This window comes from Chelonoidis abingdonii, chromosome 1 (assembly GCF_003597395.2).
Source record: "Chelonoidis abingdonii isolate Lonesome George chromosome 1, CheloAbing_2.0, whole genome shotgun sequence".
NCBI lineage: Eukaryota > Metazoa > Chordata > Testudines > Testudinidae > Chelonoidis > Chelonoidis abingdonii.
In genome coordinates this window covers 107,935,137-107,957,160 of record NC_133769.1, presented here as the reverse complement: position 1 = coordinate 107,957,160, position 22,024 = coordinate 107,935,137, and the positions used below count along the sequence as shown (strand labels likewise).

At 41.2% G+C, this 22,024-nt stretch overlaps 1 protein-coding gene across 1 annotated transcript; it reads left to right on the top strand.

Annotated features, from left to right (window-relative positions):
• The first annotated feature begins 3,810 nt into the window (after positions 1-3,810).
• Positions 3,811-21,807, top strand: SPIC (Spi-C transcription factor). Its single transcript, XM_075071820.1, has 6 exons — positions 3,811-3,913; positions 11,480-11,535; positions 13,739-13,832; positions 15,872-15,984; positions 18,180-18,288; positions 21,386-21,807. The coding sequence occupies exons 1-6, from the start codon at positions 3,811-3,813 to the stop codon at positions 21,805-21,807; spliced, it is 897 nt and encodes a 298-aa protein (XP_074927921.1).
• The last annotated feature ends 217 nt before the right edge of the window (positions 21,808-22,024 follow it).

The following is a 22,024-nucleotide window of genomic DNA, read 5'->3' as shown; positions in this document are numbered from 1 at the left end:
GTACAGCAATTTTTTCCCGTTCCCCATTGTAAGTAACATAGATGATACATTATATGGGCCAGAACTTCAACTGGTGTAAATCAGCAGAGCTTCACTGGCTTCAGTGGAGCTATGCCAAATTACACCAACTAAGAATCTGGTCCTATATTTTTTTATTGATTACAATGAGGCAGGACATTTTTTAGGCTGCGTCTACTCTAGAGACCTTACAGTGCCACAGCTCTGCTGGTGCAGCTACACCACTGTAAAGTTTCCCATGTAGCCGCACTAAGATGACAGGAGAGAGCTCTCCCACTGGCATAATTAAATCACCCTTAACGAGCAGCAGTAGCTATGTCAGCAGGAGAGCATCTCTCACAGACATAGTGCAGTTCACACCGGCGCTTTTGTTGGTGAAACTTTTGTTAGTTTTTTTCACACCTTTGACCAACAAAAGTTTTACCAACAAAAGCGCTAATGTAGCCAAAGCCTTAGGCCTGGTCTACACTAGCCTGTTATTTCAGAATTAGCAGAGTTATTTAAAAAAAAAAAAGATTCTGTCCACATGACCAAATGGTTTTCTTCGATTTAAAGGGCTCTTTAGTTCGATTTCTGTACTCCATCTCGACAAGTGGAGGAGCACCTAAATCAAGATCACAATCCTGGGTTAAAGGTATTGTGGACGCAACTCAATGTTATTGGCATCTGGGAGCTATCCCAAGATGCTCCCTTGTCACTGCTGTCATCAAAACTCTCAACTCCAATGCACTAGCCTAGTCGGCAGGAAAAGCCCGAGGAACTTTTGAATTTTATTTCCGGTTTTGTCACCAGCAGCACAGGTGACCATTAGCACAGTCCACCATCACAGGAGATCACTCAGTCCAGGATTTGCAGATGAGCTCCAGCATGGTCCAAACGGGAGGTACTGGATCTCATCGCATGCTGGGCAGATGAATCTGTCATGGCAGAACTACATTCTAAAAAAAGGAACTCCAGGGCCATGATGGAAAGAGGCTACTCTAGGGACACAGAGCAGTGTCGTATAAAAATCAAGGAGCTCAGGCAAGCGTACCAAAAAGCCAGGGAGCCAAACAGGTGCTCTGGGTCCCAGCCCTAGAGGGCCTGCGGGCTCTCAGGGATGATCACTGCACACAACAACCACCCCCCTTCCTACCCCCCACCGCGTGGCTCCGATCAGGCTCTCACTCACCAGAAGTACCTTTTCCAGAGTCATGGAACAGGAGCCCACCTTTGGAGTGAGAGGAGGCTATTGAATCCAGTGTTAAGATTAATTCCTGGCTAGCGGGGGAAATGGATTCCCCACTTGCCATCTGTGCACTGTCCGCCTTCTCCTCCTCCTCATAGTCCTCAAATGTCTCTTCCTCCTCGCTCCGTGCAACTGCCCCCTTGCAGGTGTCCACAGACCGTGGTGGGGTAGTGGTGGCATCACCCCCCATAATTGCATGGAGCTCATGGTAAAAACGGAATGTACTTTTATATGGCAAACCCACCAGGCATTGCTTGCTGTGTGAAAGGGGGCCCAGCAGTTTGAAAGCATTGAAATGAATGTTGAAGAAGCAGAACCCCACATGCCCCTAGAGGCTGCCTGCAAGATGAATTCTGTTGCCTGGCCGTGTGTGATGGCTTACTCATACCAAAGTGCCCCCTTGGTTCTCAGCAATGTATTTTTTAAAATATTATCCTCCCTTTTCCTTTTCCTGCCGGTGCAAATGTTTCAACTCGGCCCCTATCTACTCTGTCCCAGAAGCTGGTCCAGATTAGAAGGTGGAAAAAATGAACTCGGGAGGACATGTTTGCCGACTTCATGGAGTCCTCCCGCACTGATAGGGCCCAGCTGAATGCATGGAGGCAAACAATTGCTGAGTCCCGTAAAGCATTACAGGAACACGAAGAGAGGAGGGAGGCGCGCAATGAGAGCAGGCAGGACGCTGTGGTCAAGCTCTTGGGGGAGCAAACTGACATGCTCTGCTGTATGGTGGATCTAATGTGGGAAAGGCAGCAAGACCACAGACTTCCATTGCAGCCCCTGTATGATTAAATTCCCTCCTCCCCAAGTTCCATAGCCTCCTCACCCAGACACCCAAGAACACAAGGGGGGAGGCTACAAGGACCCACACACTCAACCCTAGAGGACTGCCCAAGCAACAGAAAGCTGGGATATGCAAACTTTTGATTGGTTTCTGGACTTGTCCTTCCCTACTCCTCCACCCCCCTAACCCAACCCCCACCTCCCCCAGTCTACTTTCTAATTTCTCTCAATGCATTGTGCATCAAATAATAAAGAAAGTTTTAAAACAATTTTGACTTTATTTCCTTTCATATATATAGGGTGTGGGTAACTTCAAGAGAAACAAACACAACTGTCACACCGTACCCTGGCCAGTCATGAAACTGGCTTTCAAAGCTTCTCTGATGCACAGCGCACCTGCTGCTCTCTTCTAATCGCCCGGTTGTCTGGCTGTGCAAAATTGGCAGCTAGGCGAGTTGCCTCAACCTTCCACCCTACCATAAAAGTCTCCCCCTTACTCTCACAGATATTGTGGAGCACACAACAAGCAGCAATTACAATTGGAATATTGATTGTGCTGAGATCTAAACGAGTCAGTAAACTGTGCCAGCACCCTTTCAAACATCCAAAAGCACACTCCACCACCATTCTGCACTTGCTTAGCCTGTAGTTGAACTGCTCCTGACTTCTGTCCAGGCTGCCTGTGTCCAGCTTTGTGAGCCATGGCATTAAGGGGTAGACTGAGTCCTCGAGTATAACTATACGCATTTCAATATCCCCAGCAGTAATTTTCTGGTCTGGGAAGTAAGTCCCTTCCTGCAGCTGCTCAAACAGACCAAAGTTCCTGAAGATGCGAGCGTCATGCACCTTTCCTGGCCATCCCACATTGATGTCTGTGAAACATCCCTTGTGATCCGCCAGTGCTTACAGCACCATGGAAAAGTACTCCTTGTGGTTTATGTACTGGCCGCCACAGAGTGCCGGGGCCAAGGTAGGGATATGTGTTCCGTCTATCACCCCACCACAGTTAGGGAACCCCAGAGCATTAAAGCCATCCACAGTGATCTGCATATTTCCCAAAGTCACTACCCTTGATAGCAGCTGCTCAATGATTGCGTTGGCTACTTGCAGCACAACAGCCCCTACAGTAGATTTGCCAACTCCAAACTGATTCCCGACTGACTGGTAGCTGTCGGGCATTGCAAGCTTCCACAGTGCTATGGCTATTCGCTTCTCAACTGTCAGGGCTGCTCTCATTTTGGTGTCTTTGCGCTTCAGGGCAGGGGACAGCAAATCACAAGTCATGAAAGTGGCCCTATGCATACGAAAGTTTCCCAGCCACTGGGAATCATCCCAGACCTGCAACACTATGCGATCCCACCAGTCTGTGCTTGTTTCCCGGGCCCAGAATCAGCATTCCATGGCATGAACCTGGCCCAGTGCCACTATGATCTCCCAGTCGCCACATGCTGTGCTTCTAGAAATGTCTGTGTCCATGTCCTCATCAGTATAGTAATCGCACTGTCGTCGCTTCCTCGCCCAGTTTTGCAGGTACTGAACATACTGATGGATAATGTGTGAAGTATTTACAATGGTCAAAACTGCAGCAGAGATCTGAGCGGGCTCCATGTTTGCCGCACAATAGTGCCTGCAAGGTTAATCCTTGAAAAAGGGCATGAAATGAGCTGTTCAGTTCAAGATGGTCGATAAAAGGAGGTAAATGGTTGTCTTCTGTAGCTTCCACAGGAGCCCAGGACAGCTTCTGATGCTTTCTCCAGATTGTCTGTGCAGCTCTGTTCACGATGGCTGAGAAACAGCAGGGAATCGTTGCCTTATGTAGCTTCAACGGGAGCCCAGGACCGACAATATGGAAAAAGCTGCAAGAGCAGAGTTTGCTGCCGAAACGTGAGCAGAGTTTGCGGTGGAAGCTGTGCGGTTCTGTTCATGATGAGCGAGAAACAGCAGGGAATTGATGCCTTCTGTAGCTTCCACGGGAGCCCAGGACCGACAACATTGAAAAAGTGGTGAGAGCAGAGTTTGCGGCCGAAACATGAGCAGAGTTTGCGGCAGAAGTTGTGCAGCTTTGCTCATGATGGCCGAGAAACAGCGGGGAATTGTTAGATGAAAGAGTAGATAGAAAGACGAGAGGACATTTGAAGTGGATTCAACATACCAGGAGACAGGCGGTGCACTGTGTTGTACTGTCTGCTGGCAGCATGGCGTCTGCTGTAGCTTCCACAGAGGGAGGAGCAAGTGACGGCACACACCCAGAAAAACCTGCAAGAATGTTTTTGCCCCATCATGCACTGGAAGCTTAACTCACAATTCTAATGGGCGGCAGAAACTGCGGGAACTGTGGGATAGCTACTACAGTGCAACACTCCGCCATTCTATGCTAGCCTCAGTACTGTGGATGCACTCCACCGAATTCACGTGCTTTAGTGGGGACACATAACATGGAATGTAAGAACTCAATTCTGCAAATTTGAATAAAATAAATAAAATAAAATTCGAATTAATTTTGTACTGTAGACGTACCCTTAGTTTCAAACAGAGGTTCATTGGGATCTGTGGAGCAAACTGATGAAATAGGTAAAGAGTTATACCATATTACATACTCACCTCCCCATGTCTGAGAAATAGTTGTCTTGTCTGGACGTGTATACACTTTAACATTTTTAGGCAAAACTGGACATTTATTGCCCAGTGCTATTATCTGCTTTACAACAGTGCCAATAATTGTATTTTGTGTTTCTGTGATCACTTCTTTTCTCTCTAATACACATTATGCCTATCCAACCAATTTCATAGTAGGCCTTATTGCCTAGTCAAGTAATTACCAAAATTTAGCATTTGTTTTTTAAAGGATAAGTTTCATTGTTATTTCTTCTTGGGAAGCTGTGCTCCCAAGAAGACCAAACATAACCTGGGTCTGCTCATTTGAAGTTCGAATAACAAACTGATTCGGCATTAAGTAATCATGCCCAGATCATTCCTCTATTCTTCATATAAAGGAGGGCATGTGTATATCCCTCCCCATGCAGAGAGAGAAGGGGTTTGCCACCTTGCTGCAAAGTCCTCAGCCCCTTCTGGACCTGGAAAAAGGTGCACCAGGATCTAGTCTACACAAGGGAAGTGGGTGGAGGCTGGACAAGCTGGGAACTGGTCGGGAAGATGGAATGCATATCATCCATTACCCGCCTAGAGGCAGACATTGTATTGCCTTTACTCTGCAGCCTTGAGGACAGCTACAACCAATGGGATTTCTGGTAGCAAGGCTTCAGTGGAGCTACATGGCCAGGGAACTGGCATAGTGGAGCCTGCTGAGGGCCAGAGCAGAGGTGGAGACACAGGGCCTCTGTATGGGTGGCCTCAACCACTCATAGATCCCTGAAGAATCACTAGGTTTGTGGGCATTCCACAGAGGGCAAACCATCACCCCATGACAGAACAATTTCCACAATCAGGCTCCATTTCCACCAGTTTGTCTATGATTATCTGAATTTCATATCTGAAATCATCCCTCTTTCTTGTTTGGGCAACTACAACTCAACTGACTTCTGGAATTCGTGAGCATGCTACAAAGATCTGATGAGAATACATTTGCCATTTCAGATTGTAAACTCCAAAGTGCAGGGATGGACTTTTATTCTGTTTTTGAACAGTGCCTAGGACAGTGAGGCCCTGATTCTGACTAGGGCTTCTAAGAGCTATTGTAATACAAAAAAAAATTAAAAATATATTTAATGTATGTTAGAGGCAGCTTTGGAAAGATTGCAGGGAAGAACATTTTTAATACACGACCTGTATGAATTCAGTTTTGCAGCCAAGCAAAGGATAGAGTGGCGTCAGAAACCTAAACAATGAATCTATTGTTGGGAGTATGTTTTTAAAATAAAGAGGAAATAGAAGACTAGAGGTTTATGGTGTCTCCATTTCTCATTGACTTTCAAATTTTGATTCAATATATCAGGCTTATAAGTCATTTGAGGCATTAAGATTTGAATAGCTTGTTCTCATTTTCAGACTCATTACTGGAATCCACTCTTCCCATCTGATGCAAAAATCATAACTGACACATTCAGTTCCTTTGTACACAAAATACACGAGGTGGTTGATGTGTACTGCCAGGCTCAGCCATAGCAGAGATTTGTTGGGGAGCCTGATGGTAGCCAGATCTCCTCAGCCAAAGGTGAGGACAATAAGATCCCAACTCTAAAAAGAACAATGCTTGTTTCTCCACAGAGACAGCTAGTTCTGCACATGTCCCCTCAATTCACTCTGAGGAGAACTCCATTAACCTTGGGAGACATAGGGTATCTCTGCAAAAAAACCCTGCAGTATCGAGTCTCAGACCCCAGATCAACTGGCTCAGGCTTGCAGGGCTCATGCTACAGGGTTAAACATAGCAGTGTAGATGTTCTCGCGAGGCTGGAGCCCAGGTTCTGAAACCCTGCGAGGGGGGTGGGTCTCAGAGCCCAACCAGAGTGGAAATGTCTACACTGTTATGTTAAGCCTGTAGCACGGACCTCCCAAGCCTGAGGCGCTTGGTCCAGGCTCTGAGACTTGCTGATATGGATTTTTTTTGCAGTGTATAACCAGTGTGATAATTTTACCGTCAGAAACCAAAGGGAGAGAGAATTTGGCACAGACTGAGGCACTGTGATCCAACAGACAGGATCTAGAACTGGAAGTCAGGATAATTGAATGCTATTCCCAGCTCTTCCTTGGGTAGTTCATTTTCTTTCTATATACCTCATTTATCTCTTCTGTAAAATGATGATAATGTTATTTACTCACCTTTGTAAACTACATTGAGATATAGTAATAAAAAAGCACTAGGCAGGTGCTAAGCATTATTGTTAATTGTTATTAGCAAGCCTGAGGAGAGCTTTAAGGGCCTAATGTTCAGAAAATTAGTCTAAGTTGTGTATACAATGGGTACGTGCTGCGTGCAAACAGATAACTTCACATGCAAAATATACCGCTTCAATTGCCACTCAGGACATTGTGCAGGCAATTCCCATCTTATGCATGCAAGTACCTGTTTTCCATGTGCAACTGCATATTTTGCCTACCTAGTCACCTCTGTATTCACATAGGCATATTTTTCAAGTGCAACTTGAACACTTCTATTTAATAATGGCCCTAAATATTTACCTCTATAGAACAAGAGACTTTAGAAAATCTAAGGCTGTTCTAATATAATTTCCTCAGTGATGCAAAAGAAAGAAGTCATCCTTTGAATTTACAATTTCCCTACCAGTCCAGTATTTTAGAAGTTTTTGTTTTCAAAGGTCTTTAGACTTGCAAAGATTGAAAGCACATTCAGTTAACTGATGTGCACTCCAAGCAAATTCTATGTGAAGGCACATGTAAAATGGAGATATAGATATATTATAGGGTAATAACAATTGCCATATTCACATGAGTATTTATACCTAATACAATGACACATTATAGATGCACAGAAATATATTTCTTAGAAAATGTTCAGATGTTATATTTATCTATGATAAAAGGACATTCACAGTTCATGTAAATATGTATGTTTGTTACAGTCACATTTCATGCTGACTGTTGGTCAATAATCTGTTCATCCCAAAGCATCTTTACAGATAAAGAGAGCACTGCAGCATCACCTTTCATTCCTGTCTGTAACTTGTTCCTCCATTAAGCCCAGCCTGGTCATGCCCCTGTGCACAATGTCCTGACACCTAGCTGGTGGTCAGCCTCTAGGCCTGACTGACCTTGGCTGCATTTGCATTATTTTCTTTGGAATTCTGTCATCTGTTTGTCTTCTACAGTGTCCCCACCATCATAATATTTTTGATTGCAGCCAATCCCATACCCGGACTTCCCATCCTACTCTCCTTACAACTTCTTCATCTATGTTAAAATCTTTGCACTTCATACCTGCTATCTTCCAAAGAACTCATGTCTCTTTTGCCTCCAGCCAGTATGTTTGGCAATATACTCATACAATCGTGTGAGACTACAATACAGCCCATGGATACGTTTGACCTGGCTGAGACTGGCATGTTGGTCTAGACAAGCTTTCTGAGTATTGTGAATGCTAGTACTCCAGTTTTCTTGTGATATATTCTTTTTAATAATGACATACAATATTAGCTGAAGCACAGAGTTTGAGACACTTTTTACATTACAAATCCAAAACTCCAATAAACTTCAAAAGGAGTAAGATTAAGTCCTTACCGGCAGCTCAAACATGTAGAAGATTAAAAGTGCTATTATACAAATAAATTAGGGAGTTTAAGTCCACCATACAAAACAAGAGCTGCATTTATGATCATGCTATGGTGTTTTCCATCCTATATGAAAACAGAAAATGAGTGTTATTCACCTTCTTTACAATATGACCTAGTATCGTTAATGAGATGACACTGATCAGGCAACTTAATTTAAGAGAGAGATTAATTTTTATGGACTAACATTGTAAACCTCTATCTTTGACCCTCTCTCAATTTCACTACAAGTCCATGGCCAAAATGAACAACACAGGGGTAATTGTGATATGGAATAATAACAATCTGAATGCAGACTTAGACACAAGAGCAGGCCACAATATTTTCTGCAGTAATGCATCACTTATCTGTCAACAAGCACTTCTAGCTGATAGAAACACAGCAAGAATTTGGGCACAGGTGCTGAAACTAGAGGTGCTGGGGGTGCTGCCACAACCCCCTGCCTTGAAGTAGTTTCCATCATACACAGGATTTACAGTTTGATTCAATGGCTCTCAGCATTCCTACTATATACATTGTTCCAGCACCCGTGGGGCCAGATTCTAATGTCAGTTACATTGGTCTAACTTCATTAATTTAAACATTGTTTTTTCAGAGTTTGCTGTGGTGTAACTGAGGTCAGAATCTGCCTGTAGAGTTTTGGATTAATGCTATATAAACAAGTACAAATATGGCAAATTTCTTCTACATATTTTGGAGCTCATTCTTATTTTAAAAATCTGATACAATTAAAAAGATTTGTCATTATGTTTCTGTTGCAAGAAAGGAGTAAACTATAGAACTTGTTTTAGTCTCACATTACAGAGCAAAAGTGTAAGTTTAACTACTTCGTAAAGTTGAGCAGATGAACAGGAAGCTAATTGCTTAATCAGCTTTAGTCCCACATCACACACCGAGTTATGATTCACAATTTTACGAACATTTCTTGCGGTTCATTTTCCTTTAAAAACACAGGTCAGATCAGAATAATTTGTAAAATGAAACTCTAGGTTTAAAACTCCAACACTGAACTATTGCTGTACTGTATTTTTCTAGGAAAACATGTCAGATATCTTGAAGGTTTAGGGCCTAGTTTTGCAAAATTGCCCTTGTATTTGGCACCCACAGATATTTTTGTCCGCAAATCAGTTATACTCACAGTTCAGAGTCATGTGTAGTGTTACTAATTGATAGTTAAAATATTTATGTGAGCTTTACATTGAACTTGTTAAAGACGGTGCTTGGCTCATGTGGGTGAGTACTATTTTACAGCACTGCATGGCATGCAATTGAGGTCATTTTGGAAAACATGCCAAAATAGATTGGTCTGCTTCTGAAAAGTTAGCTACCTAGATCCCGGTGAGAAGAGGAACTTTCCCAAAAATCAGGAGCTCTGGACTGTACCGAGCAAGAATTTTGATTTAGATCTTTCTATATCTTAGAAGCTTCTTCTAAATTTATACATTAAGCCAGATTGTCAGCTGGTGTAAAATGGCAAAACTGCATTGAAAACAATGTAACTATGATGATTTATACCAGCTGAGGATCTGGCCCATTGCTGGGGAAAGATAGTTGGGCACAATTGTTAGACTCTACTAGCAAATTCTAAAATTCTACTAGCAAAATCCTAGAAGGTCACCCTCTCAGGGAAGATTGATGGATGAGTAAAATGTGTTACCATGGCTGCAGACACCAGGGCCTAGATCTACAAAGGTATTTAGGCTCCTAACTTCCATTGAAATCAGTGGAAGTTAGAAGCCTAAATACCTTTGTGGATCTGGACTGAGATATGATTATTTTTCACCTCGTAGAATATCAGGGTTGGAAGGGACCTCAGAAGGTCACCTAGTCCATTGCCCTGCTTAAAGCAGGACCAATCCCCAGACAGATTTTTGCCCCAGATCCCTAAATGGCCCCCTCAAGGATTGGACTCCCAGGCCAATGCTCAAAGGGTAGGAGCATGTCAGCAAGTTGACTTGATAATCAAAGTTAAGAAGGATTTGAGGCAGATCCAGGATTTTTTCCTGGGTTATTATGACAATTATTTGGTCTGAAATGTGGCAGTAAAGGCTATGGCATGGAGCCACAAAGCCTTCATGATAAGGCCAGGGGGCACATAAATTGGGAGATGTATAAATTCAAGTGTGATCCAGAGGAATTGGTAATTACTCATCTGCACATATCTATTGGTCACCAGTTATTCAGGATGGATGGGGGCACACCCATCTGACTGGGGAGCAGATGTATTTTTGTCTGAGGGTAGGGAAGGTATTGGTAAATATTGGTGAATCTGGCAGACGGTGGGGGAGACATCCAAGCTAATTGTTGGCACATTGCTGTGACAGATGTCGAATACAAGTACTAGTTATGGAAGGTTATTGGATAAAATAGATTGGATGAGGATGTAGAGAAAAGCCTCCCTTAAGGAAGCAGGGGAAAGGGGGCTCAGTACTCCTAACATCTGGTACAACAGGGAGCCAACCCCCCTCTTTTTCCAGACACCTTAAACCTCATACAAGGGGATGGCAGCAGGATCACAGCAACAGGTTGGCTGGGACCAGGTTGGGAAGGGGAAGGGCTGAGAGCAGCCATCCCAAATTGGAGGAAACAATTAAGGAAATTATGACCTGCACTGTATAATTTATTATCAGGTATTTTAAGTGAATAAGGTTGTGGGCTAATTAAACCACATCCATTGCCTCCTGTCTTTCTTCCAGTATGGCTGGGACAATATTCACTTCTCTTTCCACTCCAACACCTCACCCTAACCATCATGGCAAAGGGAAGGCAAGCAAATTTTGTATCTGGGCTGTAACATTTTCATGACAATTTTACAAGGTTGTTCCACAGTCACACAGATTCAGTTTTAATTGCTTATAATTTTGCTTGTTTTAAGCAACAGTTTAAACACTTTACTTTATTCCAAAGTAAATTGCTACTATTTTGGAAAAAAACATTCTGCAGCACATAGTCATTCTATCTATTGCCCTACGCAAAATTAGAAACTATGATGGCACTGTGCTGCACCTTTGCTCAAAAACAAAACAAAAACCCCTAGTTGAAGCACTTCCCCAAAATCAGCTATTTAATGCAAACTTTCTGCCAGCCTATTGCTGTAATAATTCAGTCCTTCATTATTTATATAACTGGTTCTTTGTGTTGTATGTGAAGTTTCTATCCTAGGTAAGTGTTCAGATTATTTTTCTCTCTCTTTCTCTATTTTCAGCTCTGCAAATGGTACAGTCATTCAGCGGTTACCAGTACTTTACCTTGTTAGGCTATGTAAGCCATCAATTATTGTAGCAATGTAATCAACTTTACCACTTACTAGTCTAGACTTTTGGTGGGATAAAACAGCTCATTTTAAGAAATGTATTTTAATTAAAATGCCAGGAATGGTGGTTTTAAATAAGAACTCCCATGGGTTTCAGCAATGCAGAATCAAGCCTTTAAATTAAATTCTAAAGCTCAGTATGCAACAAATACCAGGGCCAAAATCTGTCTTAAGTTATCTCTGAAATCAAAATCAATAGTTTTATACCAAAGAGCAACTTTGTCCTTCCTGTGTATGTTATAGAGACAGGACATTGAGGAGAAATCCTGATCTCATTGAAATCAATGGCAAAACAATCATTGATGTTGTTGGGCCAGGATTTCACTCTTTTTGTGTATACTCTCAGAACCACATATATGGTAACAAACAATTTAGTCAGGAAGGGTTTAAAAGACATCTATAAAATTAGACAGTACCTTGATATACATTTTAAAATACACTACTTGTTTACAGGAGTGTATTTTACAGGTCAGATCTTTACAGTCAGTTAGGAACAAAGTATTTGTTTCTCATTTATATTTAAATACCTCATCCAGATTCTCTTAAGTAGGTCTTAATTCTACTTCCATTGAAGTCAGTGCCAAAACTTCCACTGTTTTCAACGGAGCAGGATCAAACTTTTCATGAGGTAAAATATAGATTGATTGAATTTTTAAGGTAATTTGAACATTACACTTAAAACTGAAAAAAATTACAGGGCCCATTTCAGAAAGATAGCAAAAACTAATTATATAAAACTGCATAAATATATATGTCTATATGTGCCAAAAGAAATGGTAAGGAACCATCTATATGTAATGCTGCACATCACATATATTCTATGTTCAGCTGGTTAAAAATTAATCTATCATAATTGTTTATAAAAAAACCTAATTTGCTTGAGGGACTGACAATTACTCTGGATGGCTATGTATACTCATACATATTTATATGCTAAATTACGGTGGGGGGAAAAAAAACTATTCTTGTTTCAGTGACGTCTGAAACCCAGAAAGACTTAAATAACTGCAGCTGAGTCAGGCCAATAATCTTTGGGAAATTAAGAGGTTAAGGTAATCAAGATTTAATGCCAAGAGCAATATATAGTCACTTTAAAATTTCTCTAAAATGTTCATATATAGAGGTTAGATATGTGAGATAATAATGTCAGAATTAATAGTTTTAGTGAAAGTAACGTGGTACTTCCATAAAATCTTAATACTGAGAAATTATGTGGAATTTTTAATTCAAAATCCAAGACAAATCTCTAAAATCAATGTTGTAACTAATTTAATATTAATTATATTAAAAATTTCAGTCAAAGTACACTTTCTAAATGTAGATAGGTTTTTATCAATAATGATGTAAATTACATAAATATTTCACATTCTGTCCTGAGTTGCACTGTTAATAATCTGGAGTAACTCCACTGATTCCACTGAAGTAATTTTTGTCTTGTTGAAATACCTGAAAATAATATTGTTTCCTTTTAAACAGGATTGCAACTTTGGTATCTAAATAATGGTAAGTCTGCAGTCCCTTTATTCTTATTTTTCATTAAGAACAACTTCCAATTTACTACTAGAAAATCTTAGGAGTTTGCATAGTTTGCAAAATTATTGTTATCCCTACTTTGAATAAGATACCAAATTGCCATACAAATGGCAAAAAGTGGTTTTGTAAAATTCCACAATGTGGCTTCCTATATGCTGCTTTACAATACTGTAGCCTTCAGTTCCTAATTTGTGTGTCACATGATAAGCCAATTCCATGTTATTGTTTCATAACTTTATTTTAATAAATTATATTATATTACAGATATAATACTTCTTATTAAAGACTATAAAACAATCAAACAATCTTTTGTAACTTTTGCTGCAAATTAAAGACATGATCCTGGAAACATTTGCACTCATGGGTAATTATACTCACATTAATAGTCCTCTTGATCTTAAAGAGACTTCTCAAAAGACCAGAAACTAGTCACATGTATAAGGGTTATAGGATCAGGCTATCAGTATCTGCAAAATGTATATTCTTCCAGGATGGTTTATTCTATGCATAATCTATTATAGTGTTCTATTTATTTGGGATTTTCCAAGTACTTGGAATTTGAAGTATCAAAGCTGTTCTTTGTTGATTTCAAGCAGAAAAGACCTATTGTTCTTACAGAATTATTCTGACCAAGACATATTGGGTCAAGCCTTTGAAGATGCCTTAGAGGTGTTACAGCAACATTCTGATGGTGAGATTCAGTATTCACCAGGTAAAAATAATTATTTTCATTATACTTTATCATTTTTAATTTTTATACACAAAAAACCTTAAACTGCTTTGTTTGGATAATAGTTTCTTATTGTCAAAATATTCATAATTACTGTGCAGCAGTCATTTATCAGTTTTCCTGATGTATTTAACTGCAAAATGTCCCGCAAATTATTCTGTGGGTGAACTGATACAACAATGATTTGCAATGCAAAAAGAAAAAAACAAAACAAAACAAAAAATGCTTAGGGACAATTGATTTCTATATTCACTGAATTTACATTAAGATGGATCCATTAAATACAAATTAAGATAAACATTTTTGTGCATATATAGTAACTTAAGTTCTGGATAATCTTTTTTAGAAAATTGTGATTTTATAGGTTTTAAGTGTAAACATGATAGCTTTTAAAAACTTGAAACAGTGGCAGGTTGTCAATTGAGATTTGCAATATAGAGAGGTCTTTTGAATCAAAATACAGTACAACTTGAGCTATTTTCTAGTTTTTGTTTGTTAATTTTACATAATGAATAGATATGGGGACACAGGAAGACAAAGTGTTAAATCCTGGTCCCATTGAATCAGTGGCAAAACTGCCAAACTGCCATTGACAGTTTTCTCCCAAGAGGCATATATTATTATTTGACATGTTAACTATTATAGTCTAATACAGGGGTGGCCAACCTGGGGTTCCAGAGCCACAAGCAGCTTTTCAGAAGTTAATATGCGGCTGCTTGTATAGGCACCGACTCTGGGGCTGGAGCTACAGGCGCCAACTTTCCAATGTGCCAGGTTATGCTCACTGCTCAAACCCTGGCTCTGCCACAGGCCCTACCCCCACTCCACCCCTTCCTGCCCCCTCCCCGGAGCCTGCAGTGCCCTCACTCCCCCCACCCAGCCACAAAACAGCTGATCGGGAGGTGCAGGGAGGGAGGTGGAGGTGCTGATCGGCAGGGATGCCAGTGGTTGGAGGTGCTGGGAGCAGGGTGGGGGAGCTGGTAGGGGGGCGGCTGATGTATTACTGTGGCTCTTTGGCAATGTACATTAGTAAATTCTGGCTCCTTTTCAGACTCAGATTGGTCACCACTGGTCTAATACATAGATAGTAATATATACATTGGGCCAGATCCTCAGCTGGTTTTTATCAATGTAACTCCATTCCATGCTGATTTGCATTGGCTGAAGAACCTATTATATATAATTTCTTACAAGTGTTGATAACTTGTATCATATGTAGTATTGATCTTGTCTAAATCCATAGGGGTCCAATCCAGAAAGATGCCAAGCATTGCAACTCACAGTGCTCAGCACTTCTCAGGATTGGCCCACATTTCAAAACGGAATAAGCATATCCCTTCAAAATCATCTTCTGTTCATTTAAACAGTGTGTAATTGTTTCCAGATGTATCATCCCAGTGTTCCCTTATGCTATCTTTAAACATCCTGAGGACTCACACCACAGGAATATTTTCCCTGTAGTTCATTTAGATTAGTAGCATTCTCTAGGCCCTTCATTATGAAGATTTTTAGATCAATAGGATAGAACTGCCTAAAATCATGTTTACAGAATTCTATTTATTATTTCATTCCACTTGGCTGTACTGATGGACATCTCCATAGAAAGTGTACAAAGTATTCTTTTCCTCTCTAACAATTCTAACACTTGTTTTAGTCTTCTATGATGTTCCCTGCTTTCATCATTATATTTGGTGAGCATGGACCTTTTCTTTATGATCCAAACTATTTTATATTGCTCAATGAGCCTCTTTTCATGAATTCTGTTTTACGTCAAACTAAAAAAAAACAACCGTCTAGTGACATTATTATTATTAGTATATGACTACTATATGCTTGGTGCTGGATAAGCCACCAATATTAAGAGAGTCCCTGCTCTGGGGAATTTCTAATCTAGAAGGCAGACACAGAAGGACAACATAAAATGGTAGACCTGGAAGGAAGATTTAGGTGATTTTTAAAAAAATTATTTCCTTTTCTTCCCTTTTCTCACTCACTCTCTTTTTTTCCATATTCTCAAGTAGATTATAAAAATTGCCAGACCCTAATCAACCACCATCCTCACCTCAGAGCAAGTCCAAACTACTCTGCAGCACCACCTACAGAGGAACCACTATACAACTGGAGAAATGTAATAGTAAGTAAATACACAGTGTAGCAAGCAACCATAAAAATAAAAGCTGTCTCTTCATATTTCACATCCGGACAAAAATCCAGCCTCATAGGTGCCGACTCCATAGGTGCTCTGGGGCTGGACAACCCACAGGAAAAAAATCATAGAATCATAGATCATTAGGGTTGGAAGGGACCTCAGGAGATCATCTAGTCCAACCCCCTGCTCAAAGCAGGACCAATCCCCAAATGGTCCCCTCAAGGATTGAACTCACAACCCTGGGTTTAGTAGGCCAATGCTCAAACCACTGAGCTATCCCTCCCCTCCCCAACAAAATGGTTGGTGCTTAGCATCCACCGGCAGCCCTCCTATCAACACCTTTCCCTCCCCCCAGCATCTCCTGCCTCCGGCAGACCCGCCAATCAGCATCTCCCCCACCTTCCAGCACCTACCACCTGCCACGGATCAGCTGTTTCATGGTGTCAGGCGGCGCTGGGGGGGGGCGGGAGGAGGAGTGAAGGCACAGCACACTCGGAGGAGGGGGCAGAACAAGGTGGGAAGAGGTGAGGCGGGGGCATGAATAGGCAGGGAAGAGGCAAGGCAGGGGTGGAGTGTGGGTGGGAAGAAGCAGGGTGGGATGGGGCATTGGGGGAAGGGGTGGACTGGGGGTGGGGTCTGGGCAGAGCCAGGAGGAGCACTCCGTAGCAGATTATAAATTTGGTGCGTGCCTGGTCAGGAGTAATTCAGTTTAAACTGCATGGGAAAATCTTTGCACAATGTGTTTCATGATCTCTCTTTAGCACCAAGATTAACTATTTGACACCATTGGATAGAAGAGATCAAAGGGTACTGATGGAGATGTAATTCTTAGTCTTTTGCATGGTGGTTCATCAATTAATGTGGATCACTGGAACTCTGTGCAAACTAACAGACAAAACTACCTATAAGGTGGGAAAGGGTTAGCTTTATATTATTTGGGGAGCAGGCTGAGAAGAACAAACTCCAGTGTCCAGTCTCTCCCCATTTTGGGATGTTTTTAAATGATTCTCTTGACTGACATGGATTACAAGAAGGAAAACAAGATTGCTGAGTACGGTGCATGTGGTTGCCTCACCAACGGCCTAATTTTAGAGAGGGGAGGTGGCGGAGGGTGGGGGTTAGGGTTTGGGCCCTTTGGTACAACTCTAGCCTGCAAGACCTTCTCCATTTTTAATTAGAGTAGTCTTCCAAGTACTGAAAGAAAACATCACCCTTACTCCATGGTCTGCTTCTTAGTATGCTGATAGGCTCTAGGCTGCATTGCCTTCCCCACAGAGTCCCCTCCACAGCAGAAAGACCTGGTGAGAGTCACGGGTAGCTTGGTTCCATCAAAGCGATCACTTTATGTCTGACCTATCAGTCCTCATCCTTAAAGGGAACCTGCCCAACACTTTCCAAAGAGGAGCCTGGGAGCTTAAATTCATAACTTTGCTGGACACTAAGGGCATGGCTACACAAGAGAGTGTACAGCAGCGCAGCTGCATCAATGCAGCCAGAGGTAATGCAGCTGTGCTGATTAAAGCTCTCTAATGTAGCCGCTCTAAGCTCTCTCGTTGGCTTACCTACTCCAGCCTCCGTGTCGTAGTGCTGTCCACACCAGTTCCTACGTCAGTGTACTGTATGAAGCGTGTGTGTATGTGTGATTTATTCATCCCCCTGAGCGACAGAAGTTACACTGATATAACCTGTAGTATAGATATAGCCTAAAAATCATGGACTGAACAGAGACACTAGATTTATAGTTTATTACAATCTGTAACCCACTAACCACTCTTTTTGTCCTATGACTGCGGAGGGTGTTAACAGACCACTTTACCTTGAATGTCCCTTAGAATATGTGCTAACTACTCTTGCTATAACAATCTGTTATTTAGCTGTGACACCAGGAATACCTTTCCTGGACTTCAAGAAGAGCTCTGTGTGGTTCAAAAGCTTGTCTCACCAACTGAAGTTGGTCCAATAAAAGATATTACCTCACTCACCTTGTTTCTCCTAGTTTGACAGTACTCTTTATTAACACTATGTACTACACACAGTAGTGATGGGGGGAAATCTCCTGTGTGTCATGTAATGAATGATAGGATTCCTGTGGCTATCCAGTGAGCCAGTTCTTTTCAAGTTTTCTTTTTCTCGCATGGTGTTTTCTGGTAGTAATGCTTTGTTGTCTTAATTTCTTGAAGAATAGCGCAACAGATTTATATTCTGAAGGAACTCTTTACCACACTCTGTCGAATATTCCAGAAAACCAAGTGATGCATACTACTGCTAGCCAGCAAAAAGGAGGGAAAGGTGTGTAGAAAAAACTCTGCTATCTGTGAACATTGTGTTATCTCCATATCCTTCTTTTAGAAGTGGTGAATCATGCTTCTTTCATTATTTCCTCAATTCTTTCCTTTACTATTATCAGGAGAAATTTAATTAATCTTTTGATGTAATATTTACTGGAATACAACTCCCAAAGGGCTTAATTCTGACCTGAGGTCTGCAGGCAGATAGCAAAAAGACTGGAATAATCTAGCCATCTGATTTATAGAACCCCCTATATCAAGATGTTACTCCACCAGAAGATTGTCATTTTCCAAGAATAGATACATCTTTTGATATCTCAGTCTTGGACAATACCACCTCCTTATCTGAAAAAAGGTAAATCATCTGTGGTGAAGACCAGTGCAAAGAAATCATTTAGCTCTCTGCAAATGCCCACTTATCCACTTTATTTACTTCTTTTATTCCCTGTGGTCTGGCACACTCATCGGTTCCCTGGTAAGCTTTTGATATACCTAAATAAAATTTTAATTTGTTTTATGTCTTTGTCCATTTGCTCTTCAAATTCCCTTTTAGCTTTCCTAAATTTCATTGTGCATTTTACCATAGTTTATGCTCCATTCTATTGACTTCACTAGAGTTGGATTTCCATTTTCTGAAGGATATCTGGTTTGGCTCGAATTACCTCATGCACCTTGCAATTTAACCACTCTGTTTTCATTGCCTTTCTACTTGTTTTTGTTTAGAGGTAAGCATGCCTTCTGTGACTCTGCTATGGTAGACTTAAGTAGCCTTCATGCTGAGATGAAATGCCCCTTTTTTGACTTGAGGGTCTTCTTGAGTAGCTTCCCTTTTCTGTTGTTGTGTTTGAAAATTCCCTTTCTAATGTTTAGTTTCAGAGTGCCAACTTGTGTTATGTTCCCTTGCTGACTGAAGTTAAACTTGATTATACTTTGGTCACTATGACCTAGTGGTTCAACTATAGTTACTTCTTGAATAAACTCTTTGGGACTAAGTCAATAATAGCCTCTCCTGCGCGCACTAGAGCTCACTATTCCAAGAAGCAATCACTAAAAATATGGAAATATTGCCTTTCTAAAACTTATCCTAATGCAATACTTGACCATTTAACATGTTGTTAGTTGCAGATACATTTGATTATTATTCTTTTATTAGACTAAAGTTGCCTGTTTGCTCTCTTTCAACCCTGTATACTCAATATCCTTCTGCTGGTCAGGAGACCAGAACTATACACCCTACTAGTATATTTGTATTCTGACTTGGGATTTGTATCCATACTGATTTTCCACTCCAAAATTTTAACTTTATTATATGAACTCTGTTAATGATAGTGCTACTGCTGCAACTTCCTGTATAGTTTCTAGCCAGGGTGCCTTGACTTTTGTCATTCTACCAAGTTTCAGAAGTGCCTATTATGTCCTGGAAAAACAGCAAAGAGTCCTGTGGCACCTTATAGACTAACAGAAGTATTGGAGCATGAGCTTTCGTGGGTGAATACCCACTTTGTCGGGGCCCTCTTCCATTGCCAGGCATTCTAGTTCACTTATTTTTGCTTTTAAACTTTTCATTGTGGTAGCAGAGTATTTGTTTCTAGCTGTTGCCTGATTTTAGGGAGGTTAATAATGTTGTTTAGATAATATGGGTCCTATAGGCTACATAGCTGTATGCCTATTTTTAATTAACTCCTTAGTCTGACATCCTGTTATTTTTCTGGAAAGTACCCCTGAGCTCAAGTGGTTCCTCCTCCAGTACAGCTGTCCTATTCTTTTTTACCAGATGCAGGGTTACTGTCATCCCTAGCAGATGTCTTGGTCTGGACTAAGTGCTCCTGAGCAACTGTCAGCTTCCCCCCTCCTAGTTTAAAACAGTCACCCCAAATCATATTAGCTTTAGGTGCCAGCAGTCTGCTTCCACTTTGGTTACAGTGGAACTTCTGCATAGACTCTCCCTTCCCCCAATTTTCCCCCTGTGTTCAATAAAATTAAGGGCAGGTCCATATTACTGCTTAAGTCGATCTAACTTACATCCCTCAGGGGTGTGAAAAAGACACCACCACCCGAGCGACTCAAGTTACAGCAACCTAAGCTCTGTCCACACCTGTGCTATGTTGGCTGGAGACACACTCCCAACAACATAGCTCCCGCATCTCAAGGAGATGGAGTAATTATGACAATGGGAGAGCACTGCCCCGTTGGCAGAGAGCATCTTCACCAGATGCGCCACACTGCTGCAGCTGCTGTAGCACTTTTATTGTAGACCTGCCCTAAGTCCCACCTCTTTACACTGGCTTCTCATCCCCTGGCTGGCTGGCTCTGAGCATGGAACTAGAAACACTTCAGACAAAAGCAACTTTAAAGCCCTGGAGTTAAGCCTGTTTCCTAGTAATCTACCTTAAGCCTCCAGAACCAGAGGTGGCTGGAGGATGACAATTCTGTTTCACGACAACTTTTGAGGTATTAAAATTTGTTTTAGTTCTACCTTGGAATGAAAACAAAAGCTTTCAAACATTTTTGTGAAATGGAATTGTGTCAATTGCCTATTTTGTGATCAAAAAGGTCAGGGTTTTGATTCAGATCTCTCTCTATAATTGACCAGCAAGTCCATCCTGGACCTCAGAAACCTTCCCGATTGGTCAGAATCGATTCGTTGAACCTAAATTGTTTTGGCCTTGACAAAACAGCATATTTCAGCAACCACCACAACAACAAAAAAACCCATTCCTTTTACCTAAATATTCTGACTGGTTCCATTCAGAAACTCTTTCCTGCATTGCTCCATGGCATTGGTTCTAATATGTATCTTGACTATGGGCTCCCCCCAGCATTCATTAGAAGTCTGTCTAAATGTCTTGTTAAATTTGCCACTTTTGAGACCAGCTACCAAAGTGCCGAATGTTATTTATGGTCACCATATACTCCACTATCAATCTTGTAATGATCAAATCCCCATTGCTACAGTCTGGCTATATCTCAAAACTATAGCTCCATTAAATCCATTGCTGGTCTTCTACTGCTCCTGTTATACTGGCCTTTTAATCTATGACTGGGTACTACCTTGACCTAGATTTTGCTCTGACCACTTGCATTTTATTTTTTGCTAGGAAGAAAAAAGCTTCGCTTGTTTGAATATCTTCATGAGTCTCTGTGTGACCCAGCTATGGCAAACTGCATCCAGTGGGTGGATAAACCCCATGGTGTCTTCCAGTTTGTTTCCAAAAACAAAGAGAAACTTGCAGAGCTGTGGGGGGAAAGAAAGGGAAACCGCAAGGTCATGACATATCAGAAAATGGCCAGAGCACTGAGGAACTATGGAAGAACAGGGGAAATCATTAAAATCCGAAGGAAGCTGACATATCAGTTCAGTGCAGCTGTTTTACAAAGACTCTCCCCTTCTTACTTCCTGGGGAAAGAAACAGTTTATTGTCAGTATCTTCAGTACAATCAAGAATACCAGTGTTCAGATGACTGGATCACTTATAACAATTACGTGTATAACAGTGAGCTGCAGCATGCTAACGGCTAGACACATGTCAAATTAATTTATCTTTTTAATAGTTAGAAATATCTTAAAGCTCACAATTCTTCTCTCAATATATATTTTTCTTTTAAAATGTAACAAATACACACACACACACATGCACACAAACACCATGGATGTGATTATCAGAAAAGAACGGTTCAGTGCTGGCCTAATTTTGCACCCATTGCAGTGAATGAGAAACTTTCATTGACTGTAAGAA

Excerpts from the sequence above, each read along its gene's own strand:
- SPIC (XM_075071820.1), top strand. The coding sequence starts at position 3,811 with ATGGCTGAGAAACAGCAGGGAATCGTTGCCTTATGTAGCTTCAACGGG. Across the intron at positions 11,536-13,738 it reads ACTTTACCTTGTTAGGCTAT|AATTATTCTGACCAAGACAT; the intron begins GTAAGCCATCAA and ends TTGTTCTTACAG. Across the intron at positions 15,985-18,179 it reads ACAACTGGAGAAATGTAATA|AATAGCGCAACAGATTTATA; the intron begins GTAAGTAAATAC and ends AATTTCTTGAAG.